Source organism: Haliotis rufescens, unplaced genomic scaffold (genome assembly GCF_023055435.1).
Source record: "Haliotis rufescens isolate VD_foot unplaced genomic scaffold, xgHalRufe1.0.p SCAF_19, whole genome shotgun sequence".
NCBI lineage: Eukaryota > Metazoa > Mollusca > Gastropoda > Lepetellida > Haliotidae > Haliotis > Haliotis rufescens.
In genome coordinates this window covers 12,895,149-12,911,917 of record NW_025963879.1, presented here as the reverse complement: position 1 = coordinate 12,911,917, position 16,769 = coordinate 12,895,149, and the positions used below count along the sequence as shown (strand labels likewise).

Genomic DNA, 16,769 nt, shown 5'->3' with positions numbered 1-16,769 from the left:
TGTGAATTTGACGTCATTTCCGAGAAGGCTGTCTTCCGCTTTACTCTGGTTAACAACAGAAGAGATGGCAACCAAGGCAAGGCTACGGCGATCGACAAGTGTAAATAAAGTTCCAGAATCATCAGAAGTTGAAAGAAAAACCCGTTATACACGTCTAGAGAATCCGTAAGTATTTTACATATTAGATGTCAAAGTACAAACTCTTCTTCGCTTGAGTTCACATTGTTTACTTCCGGGTCACAAGGTGAGCGTCACGTTCTTATCATTCCGTCAACCTGAAGCATTCATGCCTAACCCACGTGTAGCCGGAGTTAAAAATAACATTCTCTCCAGCGGCTAATATAAACAGCACAGGTGCTGCATGTCTCCGGTCACACGTGAGAGTAGCGCATTGGGCGGCATTATCACTTGGCATTGTGTTCTTATGGGAGTGGACCCTCGGCTGAATGACATGCGTTGGTGTTTGGAACGGTTCTAGCTCGACATGGCGACTCATTTCATATGCTGTTGAGCCGCATTCAATTGGTATTTCATCAATCACCCCTGGCTCTACGTGACAGTTGTGCAGTGCGGCAATCATCGCCATTTGTACTCCTGTATTACAACAGGTGACAAGGATGTTTTGATCTCGACGTGTTTTATCATTTGACACAACAACGTCAATGATTTAAGGTGCTCAAGATGGCAGCAGCGAATGGTTATTGCGCCAATTCCAATACCATTTCCAATGGTAGAAATCTTAATTGCCAAGTGTCAAAAGATTATTTACAGAATGAATCAACAGATGAAATCAGTGAATGTTTGTGCAATACCAGTGGTAATGACGATGAGGTGAAGAGTAAAACTGTTACCAGTAACAACAGAACAAGGAAAAGAAAATCAAAGCAAGCAAAGACAAAACAAGATTCAGACAATTTGGATGGACATGTTTCTGACAAGTTAACAACTCCTACAAATAACTGTCCAAAACACGGACCACACATGCCACAAGGTTTTTGGGGAAGGAACCTTCCAGGCTGGTGCTTTGAACCAGAGTATTTTGTGACTGAAAAAGGGGAAAAAAGGCCTCATGAGTGAGTTTAATTTTGCTGTAGATTGTTTTGCTATAATCATGATAATAGGGCACTTAAAGTTCTTGAATTAGGTTTTGTTGATGAAATCATCTGAAAGTCTTGTGACAGTTTGCCTAGTGATCTTATTGAAAGTGCAGGAGTTTATTTCATCCGTCTGTATAAACTGATAAACACTTAACTGTTTAACTGTTTTTTAAGTTTTCAGGTACTTGGGGATGAGGGTAGTTTTTAGTTGTTTTAAACATATATATTACACAAAATGTGTGATTCTAGATTGGTAAAAGAGTAAAGATTTGTACATTATATTTGTATATTAATACCGCTCCAGGTGTCATACAATATCATCATTTTTAAAAATGTACTGTCAAGGGTAAGTAATAAAGTAGTTTTATTTTTTATAAAAACACGGTTGTCAACTATGAAGTAAAAGTTTATAAGCAAAAATCTGATAACATGAAAGTTTAAGCGTTTGTTTGCACTTTGATAAAATTTGGAAATCCTCCAAAGATTGGTTCATGAACCAACTTTAATATGTTCACTTCACATGATCCTTATCATGCTTATGCTGAGTCGGATATGTGAGGTAGGCAAATGTACATCTTACTAGGCAACTTACATATATCAGTGAGGGATTTTTATCATGTTGGTGAATACCAATATCCCTTTGTTAGATTTCATGTTTCATAATGTTTGATTTACATAATGTAGGCTGCATGAAGTTCCCCTTAAAACCCACTTATAAAAACAATATACTATCACTGAATTTGTTATCTAACAAATCAATCGTGGTAGTACTAGTAGTGATGATTATTCCTCATATGGTGATATCAATTTGATCATAGTTGATATGATCATGAAGGATCATTTTCAGAATTTGTTATTAGCTGATATACAGTAGTAAATACCTGTGTAATTGTTACTTTTCTGGAATTAGAAATGGGATTTTGGAGTGTTGTTAATGTTTAGTAACCATGGTAACCAGTGTAAGTGGTGTTTTCTTTAATGTTGTTACATCATGACATGGTCGTGATGGCATGGAACAATTGCAATTTCTTTATGGTTTTCCACTTGATGAAAAATGAAAATACCTCCCTAGTTATGATTTGGTGTCACTAAACTCAAGTCTTTGCAAACATGCCTAAATGTAATACGTTCCACAATGTCCATGCATGTTTCAACCTAGCTGATCGATAACAACCAGTGATGCCTGCTGAGACTGGATATTGATGAGGATCATGATGGATCATGTCTTGTGTTAGCAACTGGGCATGTCTCAAACATGTTACCCAGCCCGTTTTCATACATGATTATTTATCACACAGTAAGTTGTGGTGGTAACCATGTTAGCAAATCTAGCATACTAACACCATGTGACAGTGCTGCAAGGTATTTCAGGAGCACTGGTTACATCTCTAGTAGTGGTTGACATCATATAGAATTCATGCAAGTTACAAATTCTGTGCAACGAATTAACCGATGTGACAAAGTAATGTTACAACTCTGTGACAACAATGACAATATTTTCTTTCATGAGTAAGCAGTCAGGGAACTAGTCAACTCATGTGTCAGTCACCATCAGTGGAGAACAAAAAGGTGCTGTCACTACAGCACGTACAGTACACCTTTTCTTTCAGATTAGCAAACCTCTGTGTTGGTTGTCGCAGGCACTGGATCAATACTCAACATCAATCAGTGGTGCATTAACCATGTTAATGTGTGATTAACACCATTGCACATTGTTATAACAACAAGCGTTAAGCTTATTGATTCACTAAACATGCTATACAAGAAACATGTCAAACAGACTGACTGACGAGAGTGTTACAAAACTCCATCTGAATGATAAACCGTACACAAATATATCAGGATGAATGAACTTGCTGTAAAGTTTGCATCAATGAAAAAAATTGTGATTGATTGAAACTCATTGAATGGCAGTTCCTATTGCACCATGACCTAAATAATAAGCGGCTGTATCTTAGAAAGTTTTCCGGCTGTATCTTAGAAAGTTTTCCTTCTTCCTTTTCATTGAGACTGAGTTCTAAGGACTGCCTCTGTTGTCTGGTGGATAGATTATTTGCCTGCACAGCGGAAGGTTAGTGGTTCGATCCATAACCGTGTCATACCAAAAAATGTTGAAAGGTGGTACCTGTTGTTACCCTGCCTGGCATTTCATTGAGGGGATAAAACCCAGAGTTAGTATACTGTGTTTGTATGGAGTATCCATGTTAAACTGAGGCATGGAATTTCAGTGGGCTATTACTATAAGACCAGCATTAGTTCAAACTAGTCATTGTGAGCAGAAGCAGAAACACACACACACGCTCACACGCCACTAAATATGTGCAATAATCTTGAACGCGAAATTATTTTACTTTGTGCATAGTGTGTGCAATAGGGACAAGTTTTCTCAGAAAGTGCTGAAGTTGCATGAATGAAAGTTTTCATGCTTTTCTAAGAGATACTTGTCAAGACTCAGTTCGAAAATTGGTCCTGTAAATCCATTGTTAAAGAGTTATGGCCTTTGATCCGTGTTATTATACTTGGTACATAGTGTGTGCCTTGGAGACAAGTTTTCTCAAGTATCTAAGACATTCTTATCAAGACTGAGTTATTTCTGTCACATTTAATATTTTTTTCCAATGACATAAAGCGGCATAAGTGCCTGTCTCTTCTTATGGCTTTATAGGATTCTTTTTTTATAGTTTGTATTCACTATTATAGGAACAAACAAAATTGTAATGTGCCCCATGGCAGGGGGATAGTGATGACACTGTTTTCTTGTTTAACAGTGCCTTGTCACTTTTATTACATGTACAAGGAATTTCGAACCCTGCAGTATCTGGGATGACTTGTGCATGCCTCCACTGTTGGTCACCCTGACCCTGACCGAGACCAACAATCAGTTTGTGATGTCGCAGTGAAGCCTTCCTGTTGATGGTACTGACTCATGACACAGGGAGATACTACATTGTTGGTTCACTGAGTTACTTTAGCTGCAAATTTAATTGGGGGTTCAGCAGAGGGTATTTCTAGATAGTTTGTCATGTGTCATATTGATTGTTGTGGATGGTGTGTTGGTAGATATCAGTGTTTGAAATTATCTCTAGCCTATGGCAAGCAAAATGTTCAGCTAGTTTAGTGGTAGCTTGATAGAAGGCCACATGCTCTCTTAGCTTGTTCTTTTGGGGAAAGGTTTTCATCCCGGTTATGAACATGATAACAGGCGGTTATTTGTCATTCACCATACTGTATAGAATGATAACAGGCAGTTATTTGTCATTCACCATACTGTATAGAATGATAACAGGAAGTTATTTGTCATTCACCATACTGTATGTCAAGACAGCGGGCAGTTATTTGTCATTCAACATACTGTATGTCATGACAGCGGGCAGTTATTTGTCATTCAACATACTGTATGTCATGACAACAGGCAGTTATTTGTCATTCAACATACTGTATGTCATGACAACAGGCAGTTATTTGTCATTCAACATACTGTATGTCATGACAACAGGCAGTTATTTGTCATTCAACATACTGTATGTCATGACAACAGGCAGTTATTTGTCATTCAACATACTGTATGTCAAGACAACGGGCAGTTATTTGTCATTCACCATACTGTATAGAATGATAACAGGAAGTTATTTGTCATTCACCATACTGTATGTCATGACAACAGGCAGTTATTTGTCATTCACCATACTGTATATCATGACAACAGGCAGTTATTTGTCATTCACCATACTGTATGTCAAGACAACGGGCAGTTATTTGTCATTCAACATACTGTATGTCATGACAACAGGCAGTTATTTGTCATTCAACATACTGTATGTCATGACAACAGGCAGTTATTTGTCATTCAACATACTGTATGTCATGACAACAGGCAGTTATTTGTCATTCAACATACTGTATATCATGATAACAGGCAGTTATTTGTCATTCAACATACTGTATGTCATGATAACAGGCAGTTATTTGTCATTCACCATGCTGTATGTCATGATAATGTGCAGTTATTTGTCATTCACCATACTGTATGTATCATGATATACAATGAGTACGTTGTGTTCATATACGTGGCTTAGCTTTTTATATTTCATGCTATAGTTTTCAATATCAACCTTATCAAGTAACATTAACATTGTTGTTCCATGCAAATTCTACCACTTGTATTGGTTGTTCACTCTGGTGTGTATCACTATATTTATTAAAATGCAATACTTGTATATAAACTCCAAACAATAACATGTGAACTTATTAATATTCAGCATGGAAATCAGTAATCTGTATTTGACATGGCAGAAGCCAGGTTCCCCGATATACTCCAGGGCTGGTCACAGCCTGGTCAACAGAATCAATAGCTCTGCTTTTGTTTGTCCAGGGGTCTGAATCGTGAATCTTTTCATCTGTTGGCCAGGCCTACCCAAGCTGTAGAAATTGCTGACCTTGTTCTTTTGCAAATGGGTCATGATAATAGGTCAAGGGTCAGCAAGGTCAGTGACTTCCAACATGGGGGTCATGCTAAGCTTGAAGCAGGTATAATGTTCAGGTTCATGCACTATGGTTTGAGAGATAGAACACAACATGATGAAGTATTTGGGGTTCAAGACTTAACCTTATAGTTATGGCCAGCTGACTGTTTCACCCCCACTTTATCATTATGATGAATCTCCCAACAGAACCATGTCAAGGGGAATTAATTAAATTTGTGTTTGTATTCAAGGTATTTGACCAATTTTACATAGTTCACTTGTCCACATGTTACAAGGAGGACATGTCTGTGAAGATCCGGGGTAGAATAGGTCTTCAGCAACCCATGCTTGCCGTAAAAGGCGCCTATGCTTGTGTTAAGAGGCGACTAACGGGATCTGGTGGTCAGACTCACTGACTTGGTTGATGCATGTCATCTTATCCCAATTTTGTGGATCGATGCTCATGATGTCAATCACTGGATTGTCTGGTCCAGACTCGATTATTTACAGACCGCCGTCATATAGCTGGAATATTGCCATGATTGCTGAGTGCGGCGTTAAACAACAAACAAACAAACAAAACAAAAGGGACATACTTTAGAAAACCTTATCTTAGAAGTCTCTACAGGTTCTATGGTTATTTCAAGAATTGAGAATGTATGTTCATAGTACAAGGGCAATGCTAGTGTCTCATGCTATGATATTATCCATTACATCTAAAACACCTGATGTGGTTCAGATTTAATCTAATTTAAAATTGTTTGTTTTTGGTTATTTGTTTCTTTACTTCAGTCAGCAATATTTTGTCATTACTTGGTAAAGAATCTCGCTATCTGATCAGCTAGTTGCATTCTTGTAAAAATCCATACAAGTCAGTGAGCCGATCTGAACGGAGTCATGACATCATAATGTTTGATAATTGACCCTTTTTGTGCTTTGATCTGGTTTGATGGTGGTCACCAGATATATCTCATTGTCACAGAAATATGTTTAGTTGAAAATACATTTTTATTGCTTGAAATGATAGATTCACTACATGTGTCACCTGTGGGTGTTCAGGATTGTACAGTGTGAATGTTCATGTCCATCCCTGGACCTTCAGTCTCTCGTGTCCAGAGAAGGGATTGACAATGTCAGCCCATTATTCAGCCTTTTGTATCATATAGCAAGTAGGTGGCATGCAAAATAACATTTAATGATTGTTTTGCATATTTTGAGCTGTGACTTTTATCATTAGGTAATTTTTATTCTTGGACTTTGTTGTAAGGAAATTTCTGGGTTTTTTTATTGCATAATCTTGTTTACCATTTTTTACAAAAAAAAACATAAAATGTTCACTGCATCATTTTGTTCAATATTATTATAAGCAAAATTATGGCCATAAAATCCACTTCATCCGTCATGGGTCTTAAAATAAACAAAATTCAGATTTTGTTGGGTACAGGGTATTCATGGTGAAGTACCGTATTGATGTTGCATACACTTTTCTGGATTTCGAGTTATTTTGCAATTCATCGTTCTCATTTGGAGTCAAACGGACTGTAGATGTAAAGCACTCTATTGCCTGGTCCAAACTCGATTATTTACAGACCTCTGTCATATAGCTGGAATATTGCTGAGTGCAGCATTAAACTAAAAAAAAAAGAGAAAAGTTTTCAGGAATGTGAAAGTTGAGGCAACGATACTATGTTACTATTCAGCATGTTCAGCTGCAAGGTCAAATTAAGATGGCTGAATATGAAAATATATCAGGCTGTTGAATTTCATGGCAAGTTAAACCCCCAGTGATCAGGAATAATATCTGTATCCTGTCAGATTGTGCATGTAAGCGGGCGCATGTCAAGGCTTAACATGAATCAGAGTGTATTTATAGCCATGTCAACATGGTCAAGGCCATCGTAAATACAGCCCATGGTGTTACTGTAACCATAGCAGTCATTGCGACATTCAATTAGTGGAAAAGATGTTTTTTTGTCTACATGCTTTTGTAACATATATTTATACCAGTGAAATATGCAATACAAATACTCAGGTCATCAGTCAGGCTATTTGCATTACTTACCAGTGAAATGAATGAACGTGTGTCATGTATATTTAGAGTAGATGTTTGAATAGGGAAGTTTGAAAGTCTTAATGAATGCAAAAGTCAATGTTTGTATACAGTGTAATCATACAAGCAGGGATTGAAATGGTTTGTGTTTCAAGTGTGCAATAGGACGCTGACAAAAGTATTTAGGTGTGCCCGTTGCAATTTAGTTGTGCCACCAACATGACGAGAAATAATTCTCTTGATCTATCTTCTACATGTTGAAACTTAGTGAATGTCACCATGACCTAGATAATAAGCAGTTGTAGTTCAGAAAACTCTTTCTTTTCATTCAGATTGATAACATCTTGTTTAGTTTAGTTTCTGAATACTAGGATTTTTGGCACCCCTGACTGAAAGTCGAGTGAGCTTATGTCATGGCCTGTTTGTCCAGCATCGGCATGTGTTGCAAACATCACCATCTCAGAAACCACTGCCCCATGAAGCTGAAACTTCACATACAATTTGTTCAAGAGGTTATAATCCAATCTTCAATATGGCCTCCACAGCTGCAAGATTAAAATAGCTATATATGTGGCCATTAAATGGTCAATTTTTGTTCAGAATGTCATTAAATTGGATACATGTGAAGATATTAATGAAATTTGGCTCAACACAATATTTAAAAAAGATAATAGTTAACAGTTATGCTGACAGCAACTTTGAGTGTGTCTTTGTTAACAATTTAAATAATTGTTGACTACATATCCAGTTGAATCATACTGTACATGAATGTGTTCATATCTTCATTTTACATGAGTATCCAGTTTACATTTGCGAAAGAACATTTATCACTGGCTTTGTATAAAGTGCATCATCACAAGGAATTAAGAGGGGCACAGGTGGCCCAGTTGTCTAAGTTGCAGAGTTGCATCCCTTGGGCATGCCAGATACCTATGATTGTGGGTTCGAATCCTGGTTTGCCCCGATTATGTTTCTAGGTTTGTCAGCACCATACCTGTGCTCGTGGGTTTCACCGAAGTGGTAAACGTCTAAGACCTGCATCACTTGGGGCTTTCCTCCCACATTAAGATGACATGCCGCGACATAACTGGAATACTGTTAGAAGCAGCTCTATGTGAGCCCTTCATGAACCTGGAACTAATTTTAATGGTACCTTTGTGATTCCAACTATACCAGTGGTGCTATAATAGTTCATACAAGGAATTTTGGACCCTGACAATGTGCATGATGCACAGAGTGATTGTGTAACCTATGAGTTTATGTGTCATTGCCCTTGGCACAGGTTTCACCCCCCACCTGGGTACAATGTGTGAAGCCTATTTCTTATGTCACCCCCTGCCATCGTTTAGCTGAAATATTGCCGTGGTGTCACAGGGCTATTCCAGAAATAAAATGTATGATCTGTGCTTACGTGAATTGTCTGATAAGCCAACCATTCAATGTCTACTTTGTCTGTCAGTGCAACAGTGTTACCCCTTGCAATCACTGAATTTATTGATAAGCACAGCAAGGCCAAACCTGTTTTTCTCCTTCAAGGTCAAGGTCTCCAAGGTACAGGCGCAAGATATTGTTTACAAGATTTGTTATTTTGAATGGAGGTTCGAAAGGTTCAATTTATACTTTCAGAAATTGGGATTGTGTTAGAAATATATATTGGTTTGTCAATAATTATAAGGCTGCACAACTACTTACAAATAAAGGCTTGAAAATAAGCGAACAGTCAATTGAATGCAGCGCTGAAACATTAATCCATTTCAGTCTTGTCATCTTCCTAATTTTGAAGAGAAATATGTTGAGGACATAAGAAGGAGTCTGTGTTTCTTCGAGGTTTGAAAGTTTGGAAAGGCATTACCATGATAAGAACATACTGACATGTGTGGGAGGAAGGAAGATAGTGGGAAGAGTTTGGCCAAATGCAAAAGCAATTTCCTGAATCCTGTTGGTGATTCTATGTTAAAATATTAGTCATAATTAATGGCCACTTTTTACAGTTAGTGATTACATAAGACTGGTAGCTAATCCTGACATGTTTGTTTGTTTGTTGTTTAACATTGCACTCAGCAATAATTTGGCTATGTGACAGCGGTCTGTAAATAATCGAGTCTGGACTACCTTATATGACTGCAGATATGCCGACCCTGTAGATAAACTTGACCATTGAAATATAGTCGAATATGATATAGCCTGTAGATAAGCCGAACCAGGAAGTGAAAGGCAAAGACACATCGCGAAGTCTTACTGAAAGACTGTACCGGTACTTGCAGATATTCAATAATATAAGTTGAAAAACGTTGTAATTATATTGAAAAAGTCATAATTTCAAATATAGATTTAACAAACCAGTCATCCACTCCCCTAACGTGGGAAGCTGTTTCTGTTGTCTTTTTTTAACCTCTTAATGATCCTTATGATGCCATCAACAACAAAGCGCCATTTGTGAATCCGTGTATATAGAATTATGAACCCCTGAGAAAATGTCTCAGCTAGAGCGACGACTCGCAGTTTTGAATGCAGCATCGTAAGCATGATGTTTGTTCCAAACTCATCATGAGAATGTCAGTCAGTAAAAATATACCAATTTTTTACCCCTATGCAGTAACTCACCAATTTGGTTCAGTTTAACATCAAACATTGCCGCCACTATTGTATGTTAATCCAATTGCGTTAAATAAACTATGAACACATTGAATAACCATCACTTACTCACAGGCTTCTCCAGTTTATTAAACTGATCTCTCGAAAACAAAGGAATTTACTGCTAAGCACCAACACAACTTGAAAGTGTTTATGTAAACAACATAACAATACCAATCAGCCCCGTTATTATCAGTGCTCAGTGCGAAACAGGAAGCAATCACAGAGTTCACTGATGGTGACGTCACGGGAAACAGCTGATCACATGTTTTTGCAAATGGCAAACAGAACAAGTTTCTCACTGTTTCAGTTGTTTATTATCCCCCGCCCAACGAAGTTGGTCACGTTTCGTTTCTGGAGCATAACTCAGAAATTGTTAAATATTGTTTCATGAAACTGCATGTCTGTCAGGTACATGCTCAACTGGTGCCTTTTACTATTTAAATTTTTTTGAAATTTATATATATTTTTTTTTCATGGCAACATGAATTTATGAATTCTTCTTTTAAATGCCAAAAAATTCAACTTGATACTCATTTAACCTGTTTAAGGAATCTTATAAGTCATAATAAAGTTTTTTTGTGTGACTGCATTTTGTGCATGCCTTCTACCAAGTTGTCAGTATGTGAGGGTAACTTTCGTTTAATGACTTCGTTATCAAATCCTTCATCCCTACTTCTGCATTGATTATGACAGAGATGAGTGTGCGATAAGATGCTATACTTCTCTATGAAATGTTTTACAGTTCACAGCACACGTTGATATGACTTTTGTGCTGTAGGTGCCGTTACAGGACGTTTCCTTCTGTCACAAAAATTCCCAGTACCTGTTGAAAGAAAACAATACCCAGCATGCTAGCTTTTGGTTTAACAACTCACAAATCTCAGGGCAGTACTTACCAATATATTGTTGCTGATTTAACACTCCCCCCTCGAACACCAATGGCACAAGGGTTAACATACACAATGTTAAGCCGCTCACCATCAAGAAAGGGACTCAAACTTAGCAACTTCTCTCAAAAGAAAGTACTTGTTAATGAATCAGCAAAACATGAAATGGAGTGCTTGAGGAACAATGACATTCTCTCATGGCAACATCCCCTTTATTCTTTGCCAATGGACATGACGTCTGTTGGGCATTTAAATATAAGATCACTTCCAAGACACTTTACAGATCTTACGTCTGATATATCTGTGCACCATCTTGAAGTGTTGTGCCTCACTGAAACAAGAACGGATGAGACTGCCAATGGTAATGATTTTCCTATGCCAGGTCACAATGTTCTGTTGAAGCATTCCCAATATGGACTAGCTATGGTAATCAAAGATGCCCTTCAGTACAGAGAGGCAACAGAACTACAGATACCTCCTGCTGTAGAGGCTCTCGGATGCTACAGTGAGGCCAGTATTACTCTCTTGGTTGTTGTCATCTATAGGGCACCATCATCATCTAGGAGAACTCTCCTCATTCACTAACAAACTCTGCTGGAGCAGCTGCCTCTCAATCAGTATAGGATTGTTATCACTGGAGACTTCAGTATGGACCAGTCTGTCCGTGACAACAATGAACTATCCAACCTCATGGAGCAGTTTCTTTTCGCCCAGTATATCAGCAAACCAACCCACACCCTTTGGGGGTACACAAGACTTGATCTTCTGTAATGAGCCCTTCTCAACAGTCTTCCCAGTTCCATACATTGACCATCATCTTGTGTGGGGTGTGACGGAATAGGTGTAGTATATTGAAGTGACTATCATTATTTCTTTGTATGTTAATCATTATGGTAATGAACTGAACTTTTTAAATCTTAATATTTTGCATTTAATCACCTATGTCCAAAGCAACATCTTGGGTTTGAACTGGTAATGACCATAGTCACATATCACAAACTAATACCATTTATGTTTCTTAACAAATATTCCATGTAGATATTATTACGAGTCAAAATGTGACATGTAATGTTTTTTCTTTCTCCCACCCTAATGAATTCAGTAGTAAATGTAGTAACTTGTTTTGTCAGTTTGTACTTCCATCATGTTTTTGTGGAGAAGGTTTAATTTTTTTCTTGAACGTCATAGAAATTGTGTTTTGCAGCATTTTATTTTGTTTCTTCAGGATATTTTGCATTTACATCAAGCTTTCGGGAAGTTGTAATCTATGGGACCGTCATTCAGGCGATGTTTCTGACAGATCACGATCTGAAAAGTACTATCTTGAAAGTGCATCAGATGGATAAGCTGACCCCTTTCTACAGAATCTTTTTTCTGGTCCTAAAAGTTTGGCTTATCTGCGGACATATATGGTAGACAATCCAGAGATTGACATCAAGAAACAATGACATGCATCAACCAAGTCAGCAAGCCTGACAACCTGATCCCGTTAGTTGCCGCTTACGACAAGCATAGTCACCTCTTATGGCAAGGATGGGTTGCTGAAGAAATTTTGACCCAGATCTTCACGGGTCCATCCTGAAATGACAATTATGCACTGGTTGTCAATGATGAAAACTGTATGATATACATGATATACATTGAACATATTGAAAATGGCATGTTTTCAAGATTAGTATCTTAGTGTTGCGTCCTTTGGGCATGCCAGAAACCCATGATTTTGGGTTAGAATCTTGGTTCGCACCGATTATGTTTCTAGATTTGTCAGCACCATGCCCGTGCTCATGGGTTTCACCGTAGTGGTAAACGTCTGAGACCTGCATCACTTTGGGCTCTCCTCCCTCGTAAAAGCAGACATGCCATGATAGAACTGGAATATTGTTCAAAGCGGTGTTAAACCCAACTCACACACTTAAGATTAGTATCTCCTGTTACCATGGTTACATGATAAAATGTCCAATGTATAATATTTTGAGGTTCTTGTGTTGTGTTTTCAGGATTCACCAAAATGCAGATTCGTTGTTCAGCACATCGAGTGGGTTCACCAACTACCGGGGCCTCCTCAACCTCTGTCTCATCCTGCTGGTGAGTGAGGGAGGGGGAGAATGAGGGGGGGTTCTTGATGGATCAGGTAGTGAGTGATTGTAGATGCTCTTGATGGGTCAGGTAGTGAGTGATTGTAGATGTTCTTGATAGGTCAGGTAGTGAGTGATTGTAGATGCTCTTGATGGGTCAGGTAGTGAGTGATTGTAGATGTTCTTGATGGGTCAGGTAGTGAGTGATTGTAGATGCTCTTGATGGGTCAGGTAGTGAGTGATTGTAGATGTTCTTGATAGGTCAGGTAGTGAGTGATTGTAGATGTTCTTGATAGGTCAGGTAGTGAGTGATTGTAGATGTTCTTGATAGGTCAGGTAGTGAGTGATTGTAGATACTCTTGATGGGTCAGGTAGTGAGTGATTGTAGATGTTCTTGATTGGTCAGGTAGTGAGTGATTGTAGATGTTCTTGATGGGTCAGGTAGTGAGTGATTGTAGATGTTCTTGATAGGTCAGGTAGTGAGTGATTGTAGATGCTCTTGATAGGTCAGGTAGTGAGTGATTGTAGATGTTCTTGATGGGTCAGGTAGTGAGTGATTGTAGATGTTCTTGATAGGTCAGGTAGTGAGTGATTGTAGATGCTCTTGATAGGTCAGGTAGTGAGTGATTGTAGATGCTCTTGATGGGTCAGGTAGTGAGTGAGTGATTGTAGCTTTGTACTTAATATCTTTTTCCATTTTTTCTAGGTTCTTTCAAATGCAAGACTGTTCCTTGAGAATATCATGAAGTAAGTATAAAGTGTTTACCTTTGTTTAGGGGACACAAGTGTGATTTCGTGATTTTGATTGAAAGTGTGTCTGTTTCATGAATTTAATACCCTTATTTATTGCTTTGGCTTTAGTTTAATCTCAGAGCTCATAAGTGAAAGGTGAAACCATTAGCATCATTATTGTACGGCCCTTGAAGATCCAGGGTAGAAAAGGTCTTCCACAACCCATGTTTGCCGTAAGAGGCAACTATGCTTGTCGTAAGAGGCGACTAACGGGATTGGGTGGTCAGGCTCACTTGGTTGATGCATGTTATTGTATCCCAATTGTGTGGATCGATGCTCATGATGTCTTTCACTGGATTGTCTGATCCAGACTCGATTATTTACAGACTGCGGTCATATAGCAGGAATATTGCTGAGGACAGCGTTAAACAACAAACAAATATTATTGTACATGCCACATGCGTGTGTTCTATGTGGATAGCAGGTTATAAAAGTTTTGACATATTCCTCCAGAAGATAACATATGACTAAAATATCTTTTTATTCTATAAATCTATAACATTTATGTATTCATTGCATTTGATAATGTTTCTTAGGAACAGTTTATCATTGAAAAGTGATCAAGTCATCAAGCAGGGACATTTTGACATGTTTAAGGCACTTGCCTTATTACCATGTGACATTAGCATATATGCATGACAAGATTTACTCAACTCAGTGTACACCTTGCTGTGGACTTGAATCATTGGAGTGGAAGAGTTGTTGTATTGATGTGTGTGTTTCAGGTACGGGATATTGATAGACCCAATCAGTTGGCTACACTTGTTCGTCAAGGATCCTTACAACTGGCCTAATATCATAGTTTTGCTATGTGAGTAGAACTTGTTCATTGAACTATGTAAAAATGATGTGGCTATGATTTTAATTATGTTTGGAATTGCTTCCTGGTCATGAAGATCATGAATTAATATGTAGATGTACTATGTTCTGGGATGCTTGTCCTATCCTTGATATAAAAAAAACACCTCCATGGTGTAGTGAATAATGCATTTGCCCAGAGAGCTGACTTGGTTGATACATGTCATCATATCTCAATTGCTTGGATCGATGCTCATGATAACAATCACTGGATTGTCTTGTCCAGACTCGATTATTTACAGACCGCTGTCATATAGCTGGAATATTGCTGAGTGTGACGACAAGACAAACAAACAAGGAAAGACAACATATGACTTAAGTTCTGGAATTTATTATTATGAAAATACGAAAATAGTTCCATTTTTTAATGTTTATAGTCAAGTTTTAGTTAATTGTAATGTTAAAGAATGCTCATTATTTGTTTTTGTTTCAGCAACCAATGTGTTCATCTTGTTTGCTTTTGCCATTGAAAAACTTCATGCTAAGGTAAGTTTAACATGGTTTCCACAGCTTTGATTATTGAATTAACATTGTCTGACCTCCATGTTGGAATGTTGAGACCTGATTGGTTCCCATGATAATTTTAAATACTGTGTATCCTGCCTGGGTCCGGCTTGTGGCATAAGATGCATAAACCATGTATACCCCTTGTGATACTGCTGCAACTTGTATTGTTTTGCCTGTAAATATTCTGATTATTACGTGGAATTGACTGAATCACTTGCTTTTACCTGAGAAAACACTAGTCAGACATTGAAATTTATTTAAAAAGTTACAGTAAAATACATTTATAATGAACACGCTTATAACATTTGTATAATAAACTGACGGATATTACGAACCTAATTTTGGGTCCCGACCATTAGCTGTACACAAATTACGGTTATAACAGACTAACATTAGTGATCCATTTGAGTTCGCTATAACCGTAGTTTACTGTGCTTTTTTTGTTGTCAAGTTTGAAGTCAAGTTACAGGTATATTTTTCCCTTCGAATATTTATCTACATCAAAGTTTTTTCATCACTGAAATTAGTTGTGACTAGATATACATGTTTTTTGGCTTAAAGTACATTATATTTCCATTATCTTCTATCTCAGTTACATTTGGATAAATACCCCAGATTTATTTGCGGCCCTAGCTTTAGGATGAATCTGTTCCTAATAGCCTTTGAATCAAATTACACTTGTATGCAAATGGGATTCTGTTTAAGTACATGTATAAATAATTCGGGATTAATTGGAAGTTGCTGGTAAGAGATGGCTTCTATAATGAAGGTATGGTTGCAAATGGGTCCTGGATATTTATCATGATAGAATGGAGATATAATACACTGGATATACTAAGCTGGGCACGATATGAATTTTATTATTACTGGTTGTACAATCAGGGCCAATGAATCAGGTCAAGGTGTCAGTACAGTCAAGATGAGTAAGTTTGAGATAAGTAATATTGATACAAAAATAATATTTCAATTTCTATTTTTATATGATTGTGGTAACTGGGAGTGTAACTATTTATCGAACTACTGATGAATTGCCATTGTTTGCCCAACGATAGTACTCTATCGATAGGAATTTATTAATGCAAATAGTATTATTGATAGTATGCTTAACAATCAATAGTAGTTTCAATAGTTGCAATAAATTATATGTAAAACATGAATTGTGCAAATTTCAAACCTGCCTTTGTGTTGGTTAACAAGGGTTACGACAACTTCTGATTAGCGTTACTTCCCTTTGGTTTGAGTTGTGACAGGGAGGAAAATGGCCGACTTTGAGATTGTCAAAAATACTTTATTCATTTTATAACATTGATTAATATGATTATGCAGCCTTAAAGATGGTTTACTGATATCACAATCCTATTGCAATAGTGTGGGCCACTATTGCAATACAATCACAATCGTGA

At 37.5% G+C, this 16,769-nt stretch overlaps 1 protein-coding gene across 2 annotated transcripts in view; it reads left to right on the top strand.

The window, feature by feature from the left end:
* Positions 1–2: 2 nt before the first annotated feature.
* Positions 3–16,769, top strand: part of LOC124138908 (diacylglycerol O-acyltransferase 1-like) — a 41,509-nt gene continuing 24,742 nt past the window's right edge. Inside the window, exons 1-5 of one of the 2 annotated variants that reach the window (XM_046505807.2) lie at positions 3–165; positions 13,132–13,219; positions 13,916–13,956; positions 14,727–14,812; positions 15,293–15,345. In XM_046505807.2, the coding sequence (XP_046361763.1) occupies positions 65–165; positions 13,132–13,219; positions 13,916–13,956; positions 14,727–14,812; positions 15,293–15,345 (369 nt within the window). In that variant the 5' untranslated portion in view covers positions 3–64. Of the gene's footprint in view, positions 166–234; positions 1,074–13,131; positions 13,220–13,915; positions 13,957–14,726; positions 14,813–15,292; positions 15,346–16,769 lie in introns of those variants that run through there. The other variant, XM_046505806.2, reaches the window with a different exon arrangement.